The sequence below is a fragment of the Poecilia formosa genome, unplaced genomic scaffold (genome assembly GCF_000485575.1).
Source record: "Poecilia formosa unplaced genomic scaffold, Poecilia_formosa-5.1.2 Scaffold131, whole genome shotgun sequence".
In the NCBI taxonomy this organism is placed as follows: domain Eukaryota; kingdom Metazoa; phylum Chordata; class Actinopteri; order Cyprinodontiformes; family Poeciliidae; genus Poecilia; species Poecilia formosa.
Window position 1 is genome coordinate 308,060 of NW_006800070.1, and position 18,050 is coordinate 326,109.

An 18,050-nucleotide genomic window follows, 5' to 3' on the forward strand; every position below is an offset into this window, starting at 1 on the left:
CTCTTTGTGTTTAATCCAGAATGGTCTGAGCGGTTTAGCTAGTGGGGAAGAAAATTTGAATGGTATACATCTTGGTGTTTTATTAATAAAATGATGAGGTTTTTAGATTTTACATGAACATAGTAAAGAAAATATATAATGTAGCCTTACAATTTGTTATAGACTTCGGTCATTAGGTTTAAACTGGACAATTAAGCAATTTAAGAATAAATGCTAAAATCTAGAATTTAAAAACCTTTATATCAGAAGCAAGAAAAAGGACTACAGTGACCAGTTTTACCAGGAAGTTCCACTAATTAGCTAGCTAAAATAAGCACTTATACCTGATTTTAGGTAACTAATTAGCTAAAATCAGTGTACTGTTGAACCACAAAAAAGAAAAACACTATTTTCCACAACAGTCACTTGAAAACTACATAATTTAATGGGTGTTTAAGTCAGCAGCAGTAGGAACAATTGTTGCTATTGTATATGCAGTTAAATCAATTAGTTCATGTTATACATTCATGTTACACATTTTTGTGTAAAAAAGACAACATGGGAATGCAGTATTTGTGCTCAGTTATGGTATTGTGAGAGCCTCATGCCAGCCCAAATCAAGACCACCTGCTTTTCCTCACACAGCACCAGCACAAGCAAGAGATCAATCATGTGGACAAAGAAAAAAAAGGAAGGTACAGAAGGCAAGTAAAATTCATAATTTTTAGTCAACAGTGATTAGATTCAGCTAGAACACACCAGAGGAGTATGTGAGGCGCATCTATAGAAAATGAGGAGGGACATAATACATAAAGACAGACTTTAAAACATACAGAAGACAACAAACCAAACATAATAATGTCTTCCAAGTACTTTATGCCCATATGATTGTTCATAAAGCGTTCATAAAGCTTTCACAATGCAAAATTCTGCAAAACTTGTACACAAACTGACACTAAGGTCACTTAAGTTCTTTGCTTTTCTTAGAGATTAAACATAATTCACAACAAAATAAGGTTTCATAAATATACATTTAAACACACAGGTTGAAACTGTACTTCTTAGGTTAACAACGCCTTAAAAACACTTTTCTCAAACACATACAGGTAAACATCAAGTAAAACCATAGAAATACAGTACTGCCAGTGAGCGTTATGAGTCTAGGTTTCCATCGAAATCTTCATCTATATACAGAGAATAGAAAAATAAATCATACACCCAGATATTTATATTCTACTTATTTAAGTTTCATAAAAACAATACTTTTCAATAAACACCAGAAGATGTAATGACAAAGTTTAAAAGTTTTAGTACCTCCTTGGTACACAAACTCAGTACAAAAACGCTTTACGACCGTTTTACGTATGAAGAGCACGGCTGGTGTGTGTTACAGATCTCTGTCTCTGGACTGGCCGTCTTCTCGCTCAGGATCCCGCAGATGATGGATTTTGATGAGAGCCGATTTGGGGAGGTTGCTGAAAGAGAATCAACAGCTTTAACTGGTTGCCAAACATTACTGTAACAGCATTGATGTCACACCAGTAAAGCTTGATGGTGTAAACAAAGAAAAGTTTGCAGGGAAAATAACAGTTTAAACTACCTTGCTGCTGTAAACAAATCATTATTTCCTCTGATGGTATGTAAAAGGCACAGTTCAAGTAGCCAATCTTTATTTAACTTCTACATCTGATTTACAAAGACAGAAAAAAAGGAGATCTGAAAGTAACAATCTAACCCCAGGGTATGACTTTTGATATCGCCAACATCTGTGCTTTTTAAAATCTCATTCATTAAAATACTGTTTAAATGAATGGTGGACGGGTTCACCATTCATGCTTCTACAACTTAGTTATGGTTGAAACCTTAATACTTCCAGATAGAAACACCATATAAAGTTCAGAGGGTTGACGAGGCTTTAGGCTATTCCCAAATTATGCGGGTTTGCAATATCTTTTGCTGTTTTCAAACAATGACTGTTGAAAAATTGGGATTTTTGGGTTCGGACACAAACCTAAACTGGTCACACGCCCCCACTCTCACTGAGCCGCTCAGAAGGGAGATAAAACACATTTAACAAGATTTACAGTAAGTTTTTTTTCTCCACTAGCTCTCTGGGCTTTTTTAGAGCGACTGGAAGTGAATTTCTATGAATCTTAAAATCAAATTATTCAGCAACTGGTTGTGCTGGTTTCACCAACTCAAATTTAAGACTTTTTAAGACCACGATGAATGGAATTTAAGATCTATATTTCAAAAGAAATGTATAAGCTCCATCCAGCCAGTTTGCAATAAATTTGCTCTCACCCATAACAGACGCAAACCAGCTAGCTAGCTAGTTAGCAAGGATATGTTAGCAGTGAGTCACAGGAAGCAATGAACTGAGTCTGAGTGACTCAAACGTTTGCCTGACAGAAAAAAATGCATAGAATATACGCAATTGAACAGCCCTGCCAAGACAAAATTTAAGACTTGTGATTAACATATTTAAGGCCAACTTACTTTTTAAAAAGTTATTTTAAGACATTCTAAGGCCTTAATTTTAGATACATGAATTTAAGACATTTTAAGGACCCTGGTATATGTGAAATAAGGCGTCACCTGGTGTTCAGGGGAGTAATGAAGATGAACTGCCGAAGGTGCTGCCGCTCTGAAAGCTCCAGGAGGAGGTCCAGACAGATCCTCCTGTTGTGCATGTCCTGCAGAAAACAGTTTTCACATCAGCCGAGTGTTCATGCTTTTTCCACCCCCCGCCCCCCTTTCTTTCCAAAGACATACACACGTGTCGGTGTTTTTCAAATGCTTTTTATGCGCTCACCATGTAAACGTCGAACTCGTCGAGGCATCTGAACGGTGATTCTGTGATCTCCCAGAGGGAGAGCATGAAGCAAACGGTGGAGAAGGAGCGCTCCCCACCAGACAGAGACCTCATGTCGCTCGCACCATCTTTGTCCCTACCTGGAGGCTTCACCTTTGGAGTAAAACACAATTAGCCATTACTCAAATTGTATTTACTCTTTTTTTTTTTTAAGATTTCAGAGACCTAAAGGTAACAGACTCCTTGCCTTGGAAGAGTGAATTATTCTTGAACATCATAATGAAAGCAGGCGTCTTTATTTTGTACAACTTGGTTTTTGTGTAACTGTGCATTTCAATTTAAATACGGCTCAGACAAAATCACAAAGTCTCTCAAAGCTTCTGCTGCAAATATCTTCGTAAGACAAAATTAACATACAAGTAACTTTTCAGCAAGAAATAAGAGTTTGTTTAAGGTCACCAATTCCTTAATATCAATGTAAAAGTATTAGTTCCACAGGCAGATTATTTCACTTATGTCATGGGAAAAATGTCTTGTTATAAGTGAAATAATCTGCCTGAGGAACTAATACTTTTTTGAAAACCAAGCCAAAGCAGCTCTACATACGATGAGTAGCACAGATAAAGACGTACCGAAATTGAAAGCGTCTCGTTGTTGTGATCAAAGATCATGGCGCCGCAACAGTTCATCTTGATTAAGAAGTTATTGAAGTACAGCTTACACCTCACTGAGAGGGACCTTAGGGAGGAGAGGGAAGGAGGAAATTGTTGTTCTGTCATATAAAAGCCCAGTAGAATACAGTGGTGTGATACAGTGTTTGCCTGATTTCCTGTGGTTTTACATGTTTGTCATACAGAACATTAAACCAATTTAAATATTAGTCACGTAAACACAAGATGCAGTTTTCAAATCAATCAAACAAATAAGATTGGCCCCTCAGTTAAAACATAACTGTGGTTTATTACACCTCAGGTCACCGTTTCTAGCCACAACCAGGCCAGATTACTGCCATACCTGTTCTCAACCAAGACATCACTTCAACTAAAGTTAAAAATAACTTTAAAACTCGGTTTTCCCTTTTAGATTTTTAGGAAAACATTCTGCAGACTGGTGAGACCAAAAGTTGAACTCTTCAGAGGATGCTTGCTCCGTTACACCTGGTGTGAAAGCAACACAGCATCACACCAGCAGTAAAACACGATGGTGGTCATGTGATGGCTCTGTTTTGGTGCTTCAGGATCCAGAGGACATGCTGAAATAAATGGAGCCATGAATTCTGCATCCTGAAGAAGAACGTCCGGCCGTCTGTCTGTGACCGCAAGCTGAAACAAACTTGGGTTCTGCAGCAGAACAATGATCCAAAACACACCAGCAAGTCCACCACTGAATGACTGAAGAATGAAGTCAAAGTCCTGACTTCATTCTTCACTTGATAGCAGTTGCTGCTATGAGTGACCCAACAGTTATTAGGTTTAGGGGCGATCACTTTTTCCACACAAGGCCAAGTATGTTTGGATGTTTTTTCTCCCTTAATATTAAACACCTTTACATGAAAAGTGTTTTCTGTGTTTACTTGTGTTGGCTTCGACTCCTATGTAAATTGGTTTGATGTTCTGAAACACTTTAAGACAGCAAGTCGTGAAGGAGGCAAACACTTTTTCACACCACAGTAAGATGGCATTTATAAGTGTAAGATAACATCTGAAATGGTGATGGCTGCTTCTCTACCTGCGCATTATTTTGTATCTGTTCTGCCTGTCTGACATGATGTTGTTGAGCCGGTCGATGAACTTGCGCAGATCCCTCACTTGGTTGGTTTTCTCTTTGTAGAGCGAGAGGGCCTCGGCGTACTCCCTAACGAGGTCAGAGGGAAGAAGTTGGCATGGCGTAAATATTTCTGACTTAAACTACATGAAACCAGGGCACAAGATGAGTTAGGAATAGCCGAGAGGCAGATCTGATTAAGGTACAAAGGAGGCTCAGCAGAGGTTCGGCCGATCCAATGAGACTAGTGCTTCTATTAATGCTCCCTCTCAGTTTGGCTTTTTTTTTTTCTCCCTCTTGTGCATCCCAGTTTGACTGTCTTTGTTTTTTGTCAATGTGTGCATTACAGCTGCTTCCTTTTCCTCTTTACGCTGGTGATCTCTTTCTGGGGCTTCTCTCGTTTCTCTCTTTCCTACTGCATGTGACCCAGAAATGGGTCAGAGCCCAAAATCCTGAAGAAAGTCACACTTCCTAAAATGCAACTGGAGGAGAGAGGCACGAGGCAAATGAAGACGTGGTGGGGAAGCTATGAGTTGGTATCGCTACCATTATGTACAAATACACTGGAATAAAAGAGGTAATGGTTCTGAACATAGCTGTCAATTACTAAAAGAAACCTGTTGCTTCCTGTCGTCCTTTATGACGTCTTCTGATTTCCTGTCTTGTTCTGACCTATTTCCAGTAACCCAGCTGTGCATACGTTTGTTTTCGTTCACCTTGGACCTTATGCAATAACACTTCTGTGGATTCCTTACAGAAACATCCAAGCGCATGAAAACGTCTGTACTCAGCACATCTTTCTACGTCTAGTTTCCCATCGATGTGGCAGCAGAGAGACGTCTTCTGATTGCTGGTGACCTCTCACCTGATCACCAGCTCCTGCTCGCCGTGGTTTCCCTCGTAGACCTTCAGCTTCTTCTTGAGCCGCGTGATTTCTGAGTCGATGCTCTTGGTGGTGGAAGTGACGTGCTGCCGCTCGGGGCTAATCTGCGTGGCTTTCTTCACGTTTTCCTGTCAACACGTCAGTCATGTTTGGTCAGAGTCGAGTCTTTACAGGCGAATAAGCCAGCTGTTAGGGCTGGAACGATTAATCGGGTATTGAAATAATCGATTTACTAATCGATTAATCGTTAACTGGAGTATACAGACTCAAAAAAGGCACAACATATTCCAAACAGTAATTAAGCCAAAACTGCACAAAATACATTTTGCATTTAAGATCAGAACATAAATATGTTTTAGCCAAAACTCGTCAAGCTGTAGCTTCACCCAATTCAAATTCACCGAAGGAACGTTACGTTATCGGCGACAAAATGTTGATTTTCTTATTTAACAAAGGAATTTAATTATTTGCAAAGTTTAGGATATGTCTAATTTTTTTTATTCAGCAGGATTTTTAATGGGAAAATCTGTAGAATGTGTAAAAAAAAAAATTTCTGATTAATTGTCAGAATAATCGATTACTAAAATAATCCTTAGTTGCAGCTCTACCATCTGTCTCTAATTGATGAAGTGCAGAGCCATGGTTTACTTGAAACAGATTGGAAAAGTAAAAAAGAAAAAAACAAAACAAGCAGAGTTCTCTTTACCTGCAAGTCTTGCTCTTTGCCTGAAAGTACGCTTTTCAATGCTTGGATGTTGCCCTCATGCCCTTTCAGTTTCTTCTCTAATAGTTTAAGGTTACGTTCATGTTTTACACACTCCGTCTCCAGTTTCAGCTGCTCGTCCTGGATGGCAAGAACAAAAAAATTATCTTTCTCACCATCAGGAGATCCTCGTGTTTAAATACTGGATGATAAAAGTAGCAGGAGAGAACAAACTAATGCATTACGACCACTGCGGGGGTGAAAATGTCAAAAATGTCAGTAATTTTTTTTTTCACCTTCAGTGGCTCCATTTCCTCTAGCAGCTGATCGATTTTATCTCTGACAGAGGAGTACTTGGAGTCCGCCTCTTCTGATGCTTTCCGCTGCTTGTCAAGTTCTGCCTTTGCCTCCTGAACGGCTTGTTTTTCCGTCTCAATTTTCTGTTGGTTCTCCTGGGCAACTTCCTCCTGCGCATTGAGATTTCAGGCGTTAATCTGGGACAGCTCATCAACGTTGTCTCTGAATCTGACAGTGATAAAGCTGAGGGTCACCAAGGAGGAGATGTCATCACTTTGCTCCTCATTAGCGGTTTCCAGCTCACTTATTGCTGCCTTGACCTGGTTCTCAGAGGCCTGCAGAGCAGCCAAAACAGACAAATGATAAGAAAGAAAAAAAAAAGGTTTGAAGAGCGGGTAGGTAATGACACGGCAAAGCTAGATTTAAGAGGTGATGTTGCCTCACGCTGACCTGAGTCTTCTTCAGGGTCTTGATGGTGTTGTTCAGGCTGCTCTCCATGTTGACTATGTCTTCGCTGACGGAGTTCACCTGGAGCTGAAACCTGGACAGCTGAGCTTCGAGATTCTCCAGTTCTGACTCCAGCACACTGCAACACACATCAGAGGTTTTCTCTCGGTCAGCGACTCCGAACAGTTCAGACTGGACTCAAAACGAGTTCATTTCAACATCTCTAAAGCCAGACTTAGTTTGGGATCAGCGTCCGGTCAGAGGCGATGTTGAAGAACCTGGAGTTTGACCTTTTCCTTCATGCCTTCCATTGAAATGCACCAGTACCACTGGCAGGTTAGGGTTTTTCCACCAATGCGGTTCAGAGTGTGTTCCTGTTCTGAATGAACGGATGTTGCATGTTTCCACAGAAAACAAAAAGGCTCCACATCATAAACTCTGCGCAAACCCAACATCACCTATGAACCAAAAGCAATAATAACGCAGCACGGCACCAAAGAACGTGCAGCGGTCTGTTAACCTGTCACAATGAGCAAAACATAAATTAATTGCACAATAGATATAATTTCCATTTGGACAACAGTCGTTAAAGAGACGTTCCCCTTTCATGTCGTAAAGAAAAGCCGGCATGTTGAGAAACGCCACAAACATTTGACAACAAGTATGATGTTTGCACTGCCTGCCATTTCTGCCTGTTTTTCCTGTCTGAGCTTAACGATTATTATTTTTTTGAAATGCAATTTTTTTACAGAGACTTCATAATACATTTTAACGTTGTTTCTGTTGTTTCGTTTGTTTATTTGGGACATCTGAAATGTTTTCCAGTGTTGAATATTCTTCAGCTGTTTTGAACTGGAATTTGTGGCGATGGAACGGTTCAGTTCTGATGATCTTTGTGTGAAAATGCACAGCAGAAAAAAAGCTCTGGAGTCAAACTGCAGTCAAACTGGGGCTCATTTTACCTTCTGAGCAATCGCAGGTAATTTCGGATCAGGTTACAGTTCCTTCGACTGGTGATTTTAAACGAGGATTATGGCAACAGGATAGCTGTAAAAGCTACTTAAGGGTTCGTGCTTTCACAAAGGGCAGCTGAGATATCCAATTGTGTAAAAACCTTTTACAGCAGTTTGTTTAATTATTTTATTTTACTCCTTTTTTTATGCTGCTGGAACCATTTCAGGATTACCACTTGCACTAAGGGAAGCCAGAAACGGAGCAGAAAACTTAAGTGTGTAGAAAACCCCCCTGGTGCTGAGCTGATACTTTTTGGACAAACATTTAAATCCATTTTTAATATTTATTGAAGAGAAGCAAAGACTTTCATGGACTCATAGATAGCTTAACACTCTCATCGCAGCCTTTATTAAGAGATTTTAACAGGTAAATTTAACGTTTTTAACTGTGTAAATTAAAAAATACAGATTAAAGCGATCACCACTGCTGATTTTAGGTTTGAATATGATTGTTTTTACAACAAGTTTCATCTCACATGCTTTAAATATTCATGACCTGTTGATTATTACAAACTACCACTGTGTTAATACCAGTTTTAATTAACTTTTTGAGCTAAACCGCTATGACACGTCATAAATTATGTATTCTTTAAGTGTAACTCAGATTAAAAAATCCATTCTGCAAACATATTTCCACACAGTTTGTAAGTGGAAGCAGGCGGCTGATGAACTACAGCCGCTACGAAGCAACCTCAGGTTAATCATATATTAGTCTGGTTTAATCATGCTGAATCTCACTGCTGTGTCGGGTCGGGATCTGTGTCCCGAGATCGCAGCAGCATTCTAGCAGCAGGAGGAGGAGTCGCTCTGACCCAGGGAACGTAATCTACATCAACGACCCAGTTCTCTGACCCCACAATGAAAACACACACAAAAGCAGCCCAGGTGAAGAAACGGTTCCTGGATATTGAGCTCCAAACAAAACAGAACAACAAAAAATGCTGTGTCACGGTTAAGGCCTGTGAAACAGGCCTTAACCGTGACCAATATCTATGTGTAATGGCCTATTACACATAGACAAATATCTATGTGTAATGGCCTGATTGTTGGTTACATTCTGCTCATGTTAACTACACTACGAACCCCATCATACACCACATCAGAGTTTGTCAGATCCAAACTTCCTGCACTTTCTGTGTCGACAAGAATCGACAAACTGAACCAGTCCTGCTGTCTGCCCAACTGTATCTTTAGCTGGTAAGCTGAAAACGTTAAGCTACATCCAACGGGCACTGCGTCGTTACCTAGCAACCAAAGCAAAACCCAGCCACATGACGCAGTAACCCAAGCGGAGCTCCAGCCCATTTAGTCAGCTGGTTTTACCGCTGCATGCAGTGTACAACTTCAACTGGAAAAGACAAGTTTTGTTGTTGACTTACCATCCAGAAACCCCTTGCTGCATTCCTGTTGGTTGTGCAGGATGCTCCACTTCTGCTTTTCAAAGACGTATGGTTGTATAATTTCACATCTGTTTGTAGCCATTTTTATGTGTGAGTGTAAACATCGAGTTTGACGATGTGGCCAGCAGCAGCTTATTTAAATTAAAAGTGAAAGGAGGCCCTAAAACAGCTCATTCTGAAGTGATTTCAAAATAGGCTGAACTGAGCTGACTAAAATCTCGTTATCTAAGAACGATTTTCTGGAAAAATATAATACATAACCTATCCTAACCTGTTCCAGGAAGAATAATAGGTCACCGTTAAATTTTATTATTGTTGTCCGTTTCCATTTCCTCTGGAGTAGCAACACAAAGTTGTAGTTTTGTAGTTTTATTCATTAACATTGATCCTGTTCAGTCCATAAAACAGAGCCGGTTTCAGGTCACGGTCCTTTCTATGACCCATTTTGACCTCCAAGGCCAACTGTACATCTAACACGTATTCTAGCATGAATAAACCCCAAAGTACTCACTGTATTTCCGTCTCAATATCTCCACTGAGGTATTTGGCCATGCTGAACTCAGAGGTGTAGTAGCGGTTCGGGAACACCTGATCTCCCTCAGCCGTGAAGGCTTCACGGCAGTTCTTTGGAGGCCGGCCTTTCTGCATGATCCTCCTGGCCTTGTCTTTTTCCTGTAGCCACACATTGATGCACACAGTGAGCCAGAAGGTGCAAAAAACCCAGAAACTAACATCTACAATCAGTCCAGACAGGCACCAACTTTGATTATGAGAATGGTTTCTATCCCCCTCATGTCAATCAGACAATTGACGATGACAGGAGTCGCCGATGTGATCGTGTCCAGCACGGTTGGGTAATCTGGATGACATGCTTTTCTGGAAAGCGGTCAAAGAAAGAAAAAGAGAAGAAAAAATTTAATTCAATAGTTCTCATGAAATGCAAGTGGAGTAGAAACAGCAGCGGGTTCTTACCTCCCATGAACGTTGTAGAGTTTATCGGTGAAGGGGCTAACGACGATCTGCGGTCTGTTGCCCTTCGGATAGAAGCGAGACATGAGCCTCTGAAGGACTAACTCATCTTTGTAGTTGTCGCAGCAGAACGCCTTCATGAAGCTCCGCAAGCAGCACTCTACCGCCACGGCCAGGGTGGGATCCTTCAAACTGATGCAAGCCCCTGAGATCAAACGAGAAATGTTACGCGACACATCAACAGAGCAGTCTGTAGCTGTGGAGTGGAAGGAAAACGCTAGATAACTTTCAATATATTTTAAAAATAACAAAGTCACCTTTCCAATAAATCAACAGCGTCCAAGAATATGCAATGTCTGAACTATTCAAATCAGTGATTTGGTTATTGACTACAACAGAAATATTAACATATTAGTATTGATACTGGCTCAAAATGCTCATATTGTTGCGTCTCTAATCAAATCTAATCTAATCAAAGCATATAATTCATTAATATGCTTTGGTCTGCGACAGTGAGCCTCTGTCTTACGCGATTCTTTCTTTCGTTCTTTCAGTTTTTATATATATATTTTTTATATTAATCCCGGACGACAAATATAAAACCAAAACAACGTGAAAACGGTTAGTTACCTATTGGCCCGACGGGTTTCTTGATGAAGCTTCCTGCAGCGAATGCATCACTAATGGCAGCGATCAGGTCAGGAACATCGTCTCCAAACCGCTTGAGCTTGTTGGATCGACTGGCCAGCAGCTGGTTTTTTCTCTTCTGCTTGGACTCGTAAGCAAACTGCACACTCTTTGCTTCAACTCTGGTATAAAAGAAGGGTTTTTATTTACTATTTTCAAAGGGATGAATCCTGTCTAGCCACGAATAAAAAAAAATGATGAGACGCAGGAAGTATTTCTCGTACCTTAGCTTGTCCCGTTCTTCTTTTCCTTTCAGGAGTGCCTGATGTTTCTTCTTGATGTCTTCGTTCAGCTGCGAACACGTCCTCTTGAGCTCCGCCAGCTGCTCCTGCAGCTCACCCAACGTCGCCTGTTGTCTTGAGCGTCTGGTTTCGCCGCTGTTGTTCAGTCTCTCGCTGACGGCAGAGGAAACATTTCAAGTTGCTGTTTGGTCTTCTAGAAAACTAAGCCAATAAATACACTGCAAAAACACAACATTCTCACAAAGACACTTTTTGGTCTGGTTTCTAGTGCAAATGTTAGTGCATTTGAAATGCGGCAAAACTGACTTGCAAGTAACTTTTCAGCAAGAAATAGGAGATTTTTTTAAATTAAATAATTAAGTGAATAATCTGTAAGTGGAAAAAGACATTTTCCCCGTTTTATAAGCTAAAATGTCTTGTTCCAGACTATTTCACTTATAACAAGCACTTTTTCATCAACATTAAGGAATTAGTGACTTAAAACAACCTCCAACATCTTGCAGAAAAGTTACTTATAAGTTAGTTTTATCTTGCTTCAAGTGTGCAAAGATATTTGCACTAGAAACTGAACCAAAAATACTTGGTAAGATTTATTGTTTTTGCAGTGTAAGATGTCTGAACACCTCCATACCTCGCTTTAGCCTTGTTAATTTTCTCCTGGAGAAGGTTCTGCTCGCGTTCTGTTTGCTTAAGTTTGTTCAAAGCCCGGAAATAAACAAGCTGTAAAAGAAAACAAAAAGTAATAAAATAATTTTAAAAAAACACACATAACCCATCTATTTAACATAATCATTCAGAAAGTTGTAAAGAATACCTCCTGCTCCTTGTGAGCTTTGTTAACAATCTTTGCTTGCTGTTTAAAGTTGAGATTATCCTCTTTGAGCAACTTCTGCTCCTCTCTCAGGCTGTCAGCTCTTTTTTTAATCACCTGCAGCCTTTTCTCCATTTGTGCGAGCTTTGACTGCAAGAAAGAAAAAAAATAAGCAAAAGTTGCCCGATAAAACCAAGGTACATTTATAAACAGACTTGGACAATCCAAATTAAGGGGAATAACTTGTTTCACACCTGACAGAGATGCAGGTTATCTTCATGTTTCTTGTCTTTCTCTTCTTTCTGAATTTCCTCCTTCAGCTGCTGTATGGACTGCTCCTTGTCCCTGACCTAAAGGTGAAAAAACGTACATGTTTATCGTGTTTAGGTGCAACAGCTTGTTAAACACTGGCGATCCAAGTAAGAACGACAGGCGATGATGACATCCTGTTTTATCTAGTTTAAGTTAGTTTCTTGTTTTCTTTCAACAAAAACTTATAGTCAGAAAAATAAACATAAATTAGTCCTAGTCAAGATTCTTCTTTTTTTCTTTACAGGATAGAAAGGTTTACTAGGTAATTTACTTTTTAAACACAAAAAAGTCCTTGGAGTCACAAAGTTTTAAAGCAGAACAAGAATGCCATAACTAGATATGATATGAAAGTACAAAGCATGTCTATCTGTTGTTTTTTCTTTAAAAAAATAAATAAATAAATCTCAAGTGGATGTTTTGCCAATTAACAAAACACAGAAAGTGGGTGGTGGGGGTTGTACAATTGTTTCCAAACATCTTTACGCAGGAAAAAAGGCGGACCTTTCCTCTTTAAAAAGGTGGAAGAGACAGACTTTTTATCAAACAAAAAAACAACAACAAAAATAAACAACAGTCTCTCTGTTCAAAATACATCAAAATGTATCAACTTTATGAATCCCCTAATCTCTTAACTTCAAGGTGAGGAAAAAAAAAGATTGAGGAACTGGTTAGCTCTTCTGATGGATAGCTACGACGGATAGCTCTAGCACTGAATCAGCAGCTACATTATTGAGGCCATTGTTTGTGAGCATAAAGATTTTCAACTAAATGAAAAACTAAACTGAAAATGTGTTACAGAGCAGGGTTTTCTTTAAGTACAGCCACTGCAACAGTCATGGAGAAAGTTATTAAATTAAATCAATAACCGCTCGCTCCAACTGATCCTCCTGCATATTTACCTACGATCAAGACCTACAGAAGCAAGTCACTGTTTTCTTAATCTCCAAGTCAAAGCAGCATTTGACTGCAGCTGTCATGCATGTGTTTGTATAACAGTATTTATTTTAACTTCCCTTGTTTTTACCACAAATAAAGAACTGGGTTGAAGAGACTTTTCTGACTGAAGGCGGGTCTTAAGAGTTTAGGTGATGAGACGGTGTCCATGAGTGCAACACAGCCTGATTTTGTGTAGCAAACAGAGACTTTCAGCTGCTTCTATTCACTGCTGCTGTTTCATGCAAGATGCTTTCCTCTTGCTTTCTTTTAAACCGTTTTTACACACTCTTGACTTCGGATGAATATAAGTGATTATAACCAAGAGTCCCAAAAACAACCAGAAGGAGACATTGTCTGCTGAGCACATCGGCGTCAGACAGCATCTTACCAAACACCACGCCATTTGTTTCTTCAGGCTCTCCAAGTTCTCCTTCAAATCACTGAAAGACGACAAGCTTTCATATCGCTCTTTCTTCTGCAGGAACTCCTGCTTTAAGTCCTTGAGGCACTGAACACAAAACAAAGACGTACACATTTTCCTTCTTTTTTAAAGAAATATGTCACAGACATGCTAAAGTATCAGCAGCAATTAGCTGCCTCTTAAAACAGAGCTTAGAAAATTTATATAAATTAAGCTTCAAAAATAAGAGACTGGAGAAGAAAGGGAAAAATAAATGAATAGCTATTTTTATTGTACTCATATCATATAGAAATCTATGACATTACTAAGTAGTGCTTCTTTTAACAAGTGTGTATTTTGCAGATAGAAGCTGATAAACAAAGAAAATGTGAACAGAGAAAGAGAAAGAAAGATTACGGTACGTTATAATCTATTAAAAGTCTTGATTTAATACCTTTTTAGTAAAGATATAATGGAAATAGACTGGAATTAACTGAACTGAAATTAAATTAATTTGAACCAAACAGGATTCCATGGATATTTGGATATAAGCTGAACTGGTTTGTTCTGTAGATTGTACCATCACACCACGAATTTAGCTGAAGTAAGTTAAATGTACGTATTAAACCACCCTAAACTACGAGGTTTGAATGTTTTACCATATTTTTGAACTGCAGAATAACTTCATAATTCAGGGACATGAATTCATTGATAAATATGTGGATTAGAAATCAGAACATCCATCAAACATCTGGCAGATTTATCAACTCCAGAGTAAAAGAGCTTTAGGCGATAAACGCAGGTCTGTACCTCCTCTTGCCTCTCAACCTGTTGCCGTGTGATTGTTTCAGTGTGCTTGATGTGGATGTAGTCTCTCTTCATCTGCTCGAGTAAAGTTGCTTTCATGAAGAACTAGGAACGATAAAACAACACAACTTCAGCTTGAAAGACAAAGCTAACCCAGTGGAAACTAGAATCTGTGATCTCATAGCGAATGTGGCGTGGGACCTTGTATTTGTCCGACTCGTTTTTCGAATGCAGGAACTGTTTGCTCATTTCTTGGCTGAGAATGGACACTGGATTATCCAGCTGAAACACACACACACACACACACACAAAAATAGCACACGCTCCGTTTCAGAACCAGAACCACCGATTTTCCTTAATATCCCTTCAAATTCAAGGAAACATATAATTGTTACCTGGATGTTAAAATGGTCCAGAACTGCTACCAATTCTTCTTTCTTGTTTGAGACAAGTTGACCTAAATATGAAAGAACAAATAATAACCCCTTTAACATAATTCAAATCAATTAGAATTAGTTTATATTCGATACAGTAATCCACTGAAGGAAACTGTTGCAAAGACATTGAGAACAGAACAGATTCATGCTTTACCTACACACAATACAGTGTGTATAATGACATCTAGAGTTGAAGGAATGAGTCAATGGAATATCCAGTCCAGTTTATTGCTATATACACCAACTCAACAGTAATATTCAGATTACATTCAGTCTATAAATTGCTTATATGACCAAAGTAATTCCTGTTGATTGTTTCAAATCATTGATTTTGCAGGAGGCATCATAATATTACAATATCAGACAGGTCTGGATGCGTCTGTGAAGCAAAAGAATTACTGTACTTTCCAGACTATAGAGTGCATCTGAATATAAGACGCACCAATAACTTAAAAAAATGTGTAAATATGTAGGCCGCAGTTGCCTCTACGCTGCAGATATCCTTATCAAAAGCCTTCTAAAATATATGTGCCTTCTAACACGTAGACGAGACTTTTGATAACGAAAGACGAGACTTTTGATAACGAAAGACAGACTGAGGAAGTGTGTGATGAAGTGATTCTGGGGCTGAGTGCTTTTAATGCACAAGAGAAACATGAAGATAGCCATCAATGACTTTTCCTGGTAAGCTGCTGTAATTTCTTAGCTTTTCTTAAAGCAACTGTGTCCAGAAAAAGAAATTTTTTCCGAACAAAGCACAAATAATATACGTATTTGTGTATATTACATGTCCATAATTAATTAAAAGCTTAAAATAAAAAATCTGTATAGCACCGTTATGTGTAAATATCTCCTGTTACAACACAATATCAATGTCAATTTTGTCTCAAGGTAAAATTTGTCCTTGAGCTTGTGCTGTCTTCTTCATCACACTGCAGTCCAGCATTTCAAAATCCATCAGTAAAAATCCATATATTAGCTGCATCATTGTTTAAGATGCAGCGATCAAAGTGTGTGTAAAAAAAAAAAAAAAAGTAGTTGCTTTTGTCTGGAAATTACGGTATATTAATCCAAGCATGTTATTTTAACATGAAGAACACAACTGGTAATTGTTGGAAGCTCTTTGTGTTGATAAAGCCAAAACTCAGAGGATTAAATAAATTTAACTACAATGTAAAAACTATCTATGTATGTGAAAAATCACCTGATTTGCTTTTGAGTTTGTATCCCCGAGATCCATCGCTGGAGATGCGTTGTTCAACGGTGATGTAGTCACCATACAGATCCTTTTTGTAGGCATCTGCTCCTCTGTTTCTCAGCTTTACAATAACATCTGCAGTACTAAGCAGACGAAGAGACCCCCACCCCTGCCATGACCTTCTGGACGTAAAGAAAACTACAGCAGCCAATCAGAACCATCATCAACTTACCTTTCTCCAGTTTTCACGAAATCCTTCAGCGACACTCCCCTGTTTGTCATGGTGGCCTTCCCACCGAGGCCAACAATCAAGCCGGTCAGAATGGCACTTTTTCCACCTGGTAATGAAAACACCACCAACAGAGAAAGGGCTAATAAATCAGTGCATGTAAAGCATGTCAAGCACAGAAGTGCAGGTTGAACTAGAACACAATATGCAAAGTGAATGTTAGGCACTGAGTGTGATCATTGTTTACAGTAAAGTAAAGCTTTCACCTCTAAGAAACTGTTTTTTAAATGGATATAATTTATAACCAACTGCAGAGTAACTAATATGACTTTCTGTACAAAGAAATACTATTACTGTACTGCATATAAACTATGCAGTACAGAAAGAGCCTTTGTTGTACCATTTCGCTGTGTTACTTTTTATTGCTAAATTAAGCTTGTTGTTCTTCAAACATGGACCTTAGTGAGACTAAAATACACCTAAACGTGTAAGACACACCAGTTATAATTAGCAACATATCAAAGGGCGCTAAGCATGGACTTACTCCCATTGTTGCCCACAATAAAATTGACATGGGGGCCAAACTGGACTGGTCCAAAAGAATGGTGGCACATGAAATTTTTCAAAGTGATGCTTTCAATGAGTCCAATGTCCCCCTACAGTCAGAAGAAAAGACAAAATAGTCAACAGATAATGAGCAGTAAAGTCACAAAACACTTGAGTTTGTTTTTTTTTTTAAATATCCTACCGAAGGGGCAGGAGTGAAGATGTGTGAAGATAATCCCTGGTGATTTGTGTCCGTTGCATTTTCAGCACCTGCAGCCGTCACTCGCCTGTTCTTCAAAGTCGATGCATCAGTAATCACACTGGCTTTTCGCTTACTCATTTTGAAAGAGTCACTGAAAATGCAACCAAGCACATCAGGTTCAGTTTAAGAACATACACAGTTTTAACAATTTATATGTGGATTAATGCAAAGCTGTGAATGTTAAAAAATAATGCCCAGTTTTGAATGTGAATACATAGTGTGCTTACATTATGCTCAGGAATTAATATGTGTAACTGGAACTTTCTCTGAGGAAATGTGAAGAACCTTATTGCAACAGGAAAACTAAGAAAAATGTAGCTAAGAAAGGAAAGAGGTGACAGCAAAGTTTCAACTAAACTGCATAGAAATGTTCACTTCAGCTCTGCTGCAAGTTAATATGCAAGAATACGAAGCTACTACAAACTTTCGGCTATAATTAGTAACACAAGCCAGTCTTCCAAACTGAATCTGTGAGAAAAGCTAAAACGAGCGATCTGTTATGAAGCAGGAAGCCGTGGCTTCTTAAAGATTCACTCAAATGATGAATATCGCACATGTGCCTTGAAAACAGCGGTTAACTAAGTCAGTGTTATTCAGAGCAGATGAAGCTGTTTGTCCACTGCACACGAAATATGTCCAAGCGCTAAAACAGTCAGCATAGCAGCCGTAAAGCGAAACAAAACACAATCACGGGAAGAAAGGCTTTTACCTTGTTTCAGCCTGTCCTCGATTCCTAAACAAACAGTAGAAACACACTTACCATCATTCAGTACCCTGCAGCCGTCCACAATAACATGGGGCCACGGAGGGCTGTTTCGCACTTCCTGCTCGGACTGAGTGAAGGAAACCACAGCAACACGGAACTCAGGGCGCGTCCCCTGATTGGCTGACGGTACACCTGCGTGAGTGCGCG

The 18,050-nt window shown here is 39.2% G+C and overlaps 1 protein-coding gene across 2 annotated transcripts; it reads right to left on the reverse strand.

The window, feature by feature from the left end:
* Positions 1–404: 404 nt before the first annotated feature.
* Positions 405–17,997, reverse strand: smc6 (structural maintenance of chromosomes 6). Of its 2 annotated transcripts, XM_016676256.1 has the most exons (28): positions 17,898–17,993; positions 17,365–17,440; positions 17,078–17,228; positions 16,874–16,985; positions 16,333–16,438; positions 16,107–16,243; positions 14,861–14,922; positions 14,667–14,747; positions 14,469–14,570; positions 13,647–13,766; positions 12,265–12,360; positions 12,014–12,160; positions 11,831–11,919; positions 11,182–11,352; positions 10,901–11,079; positions 10,274–10,475; positions 10,063–10,177; positions 9,813–9,973; positions 6,892–7,027; positions 6,696–6,776; positions 6,441–6,611; positions 6,148–6,285; positions 5,424–5,569; positions 4,523–4,648; positions 3,427–3,532; positions 2,795–2,947; positions 2,578–2,675; positions 405–1,454 (listed from the first exon to the last, which is right to left on the reverse strand). In XM_016676256.1, the coding sequence occupies exons 3-28, from the start codon at positions 17,213–17,215 to the stop codon at positions 1,367–1,369; spliced, it is 3,261 nt and encodes a 1,086-aa protein (XP_016531742.1). In that variant the 5' UTR covers positions 17,216–17,228; positions 17,365–17,440; positions 17,898–17,993; the 3' UTR covers positions 405–1,366. The 2 variants fall into 2 exon arrangements, with proteins under 2 accessions (XP_016531742.1, XP_007561866.1); XM_007561804.2 differs by lacking the exon at positions 17,365–17,440 and having other exon boundaries at positions 17,898–17,997.
* Positions 17,998–18,050: the final 53 nt, after the last annotated feature.

Bases quoted from the DNA above. Each gene is read 5' to 3' on its own strand.
- smc6 (XM_007561804.2), bottom strand. From the start codon at position 17,215: ATGAGTAAGCGAAAAGCCAGTGTGATTACTGATGCATCGACTTTGAAG. The intron at 16,986-17,077 runs GTAGGATATTTA...TTCTGACTGTAG, and splicing joins TCTTCACTCCTGCCCCTTCG to GGGGACATTGGACTCATTGA. The intron at 5,570-6,147 runs GTAAAGAGAACT...ACGTGTTGACAG, and splicing joins GCAAAGAGCAAGACTTGCAG to GAAAACGTGAAGAAAGCCAC.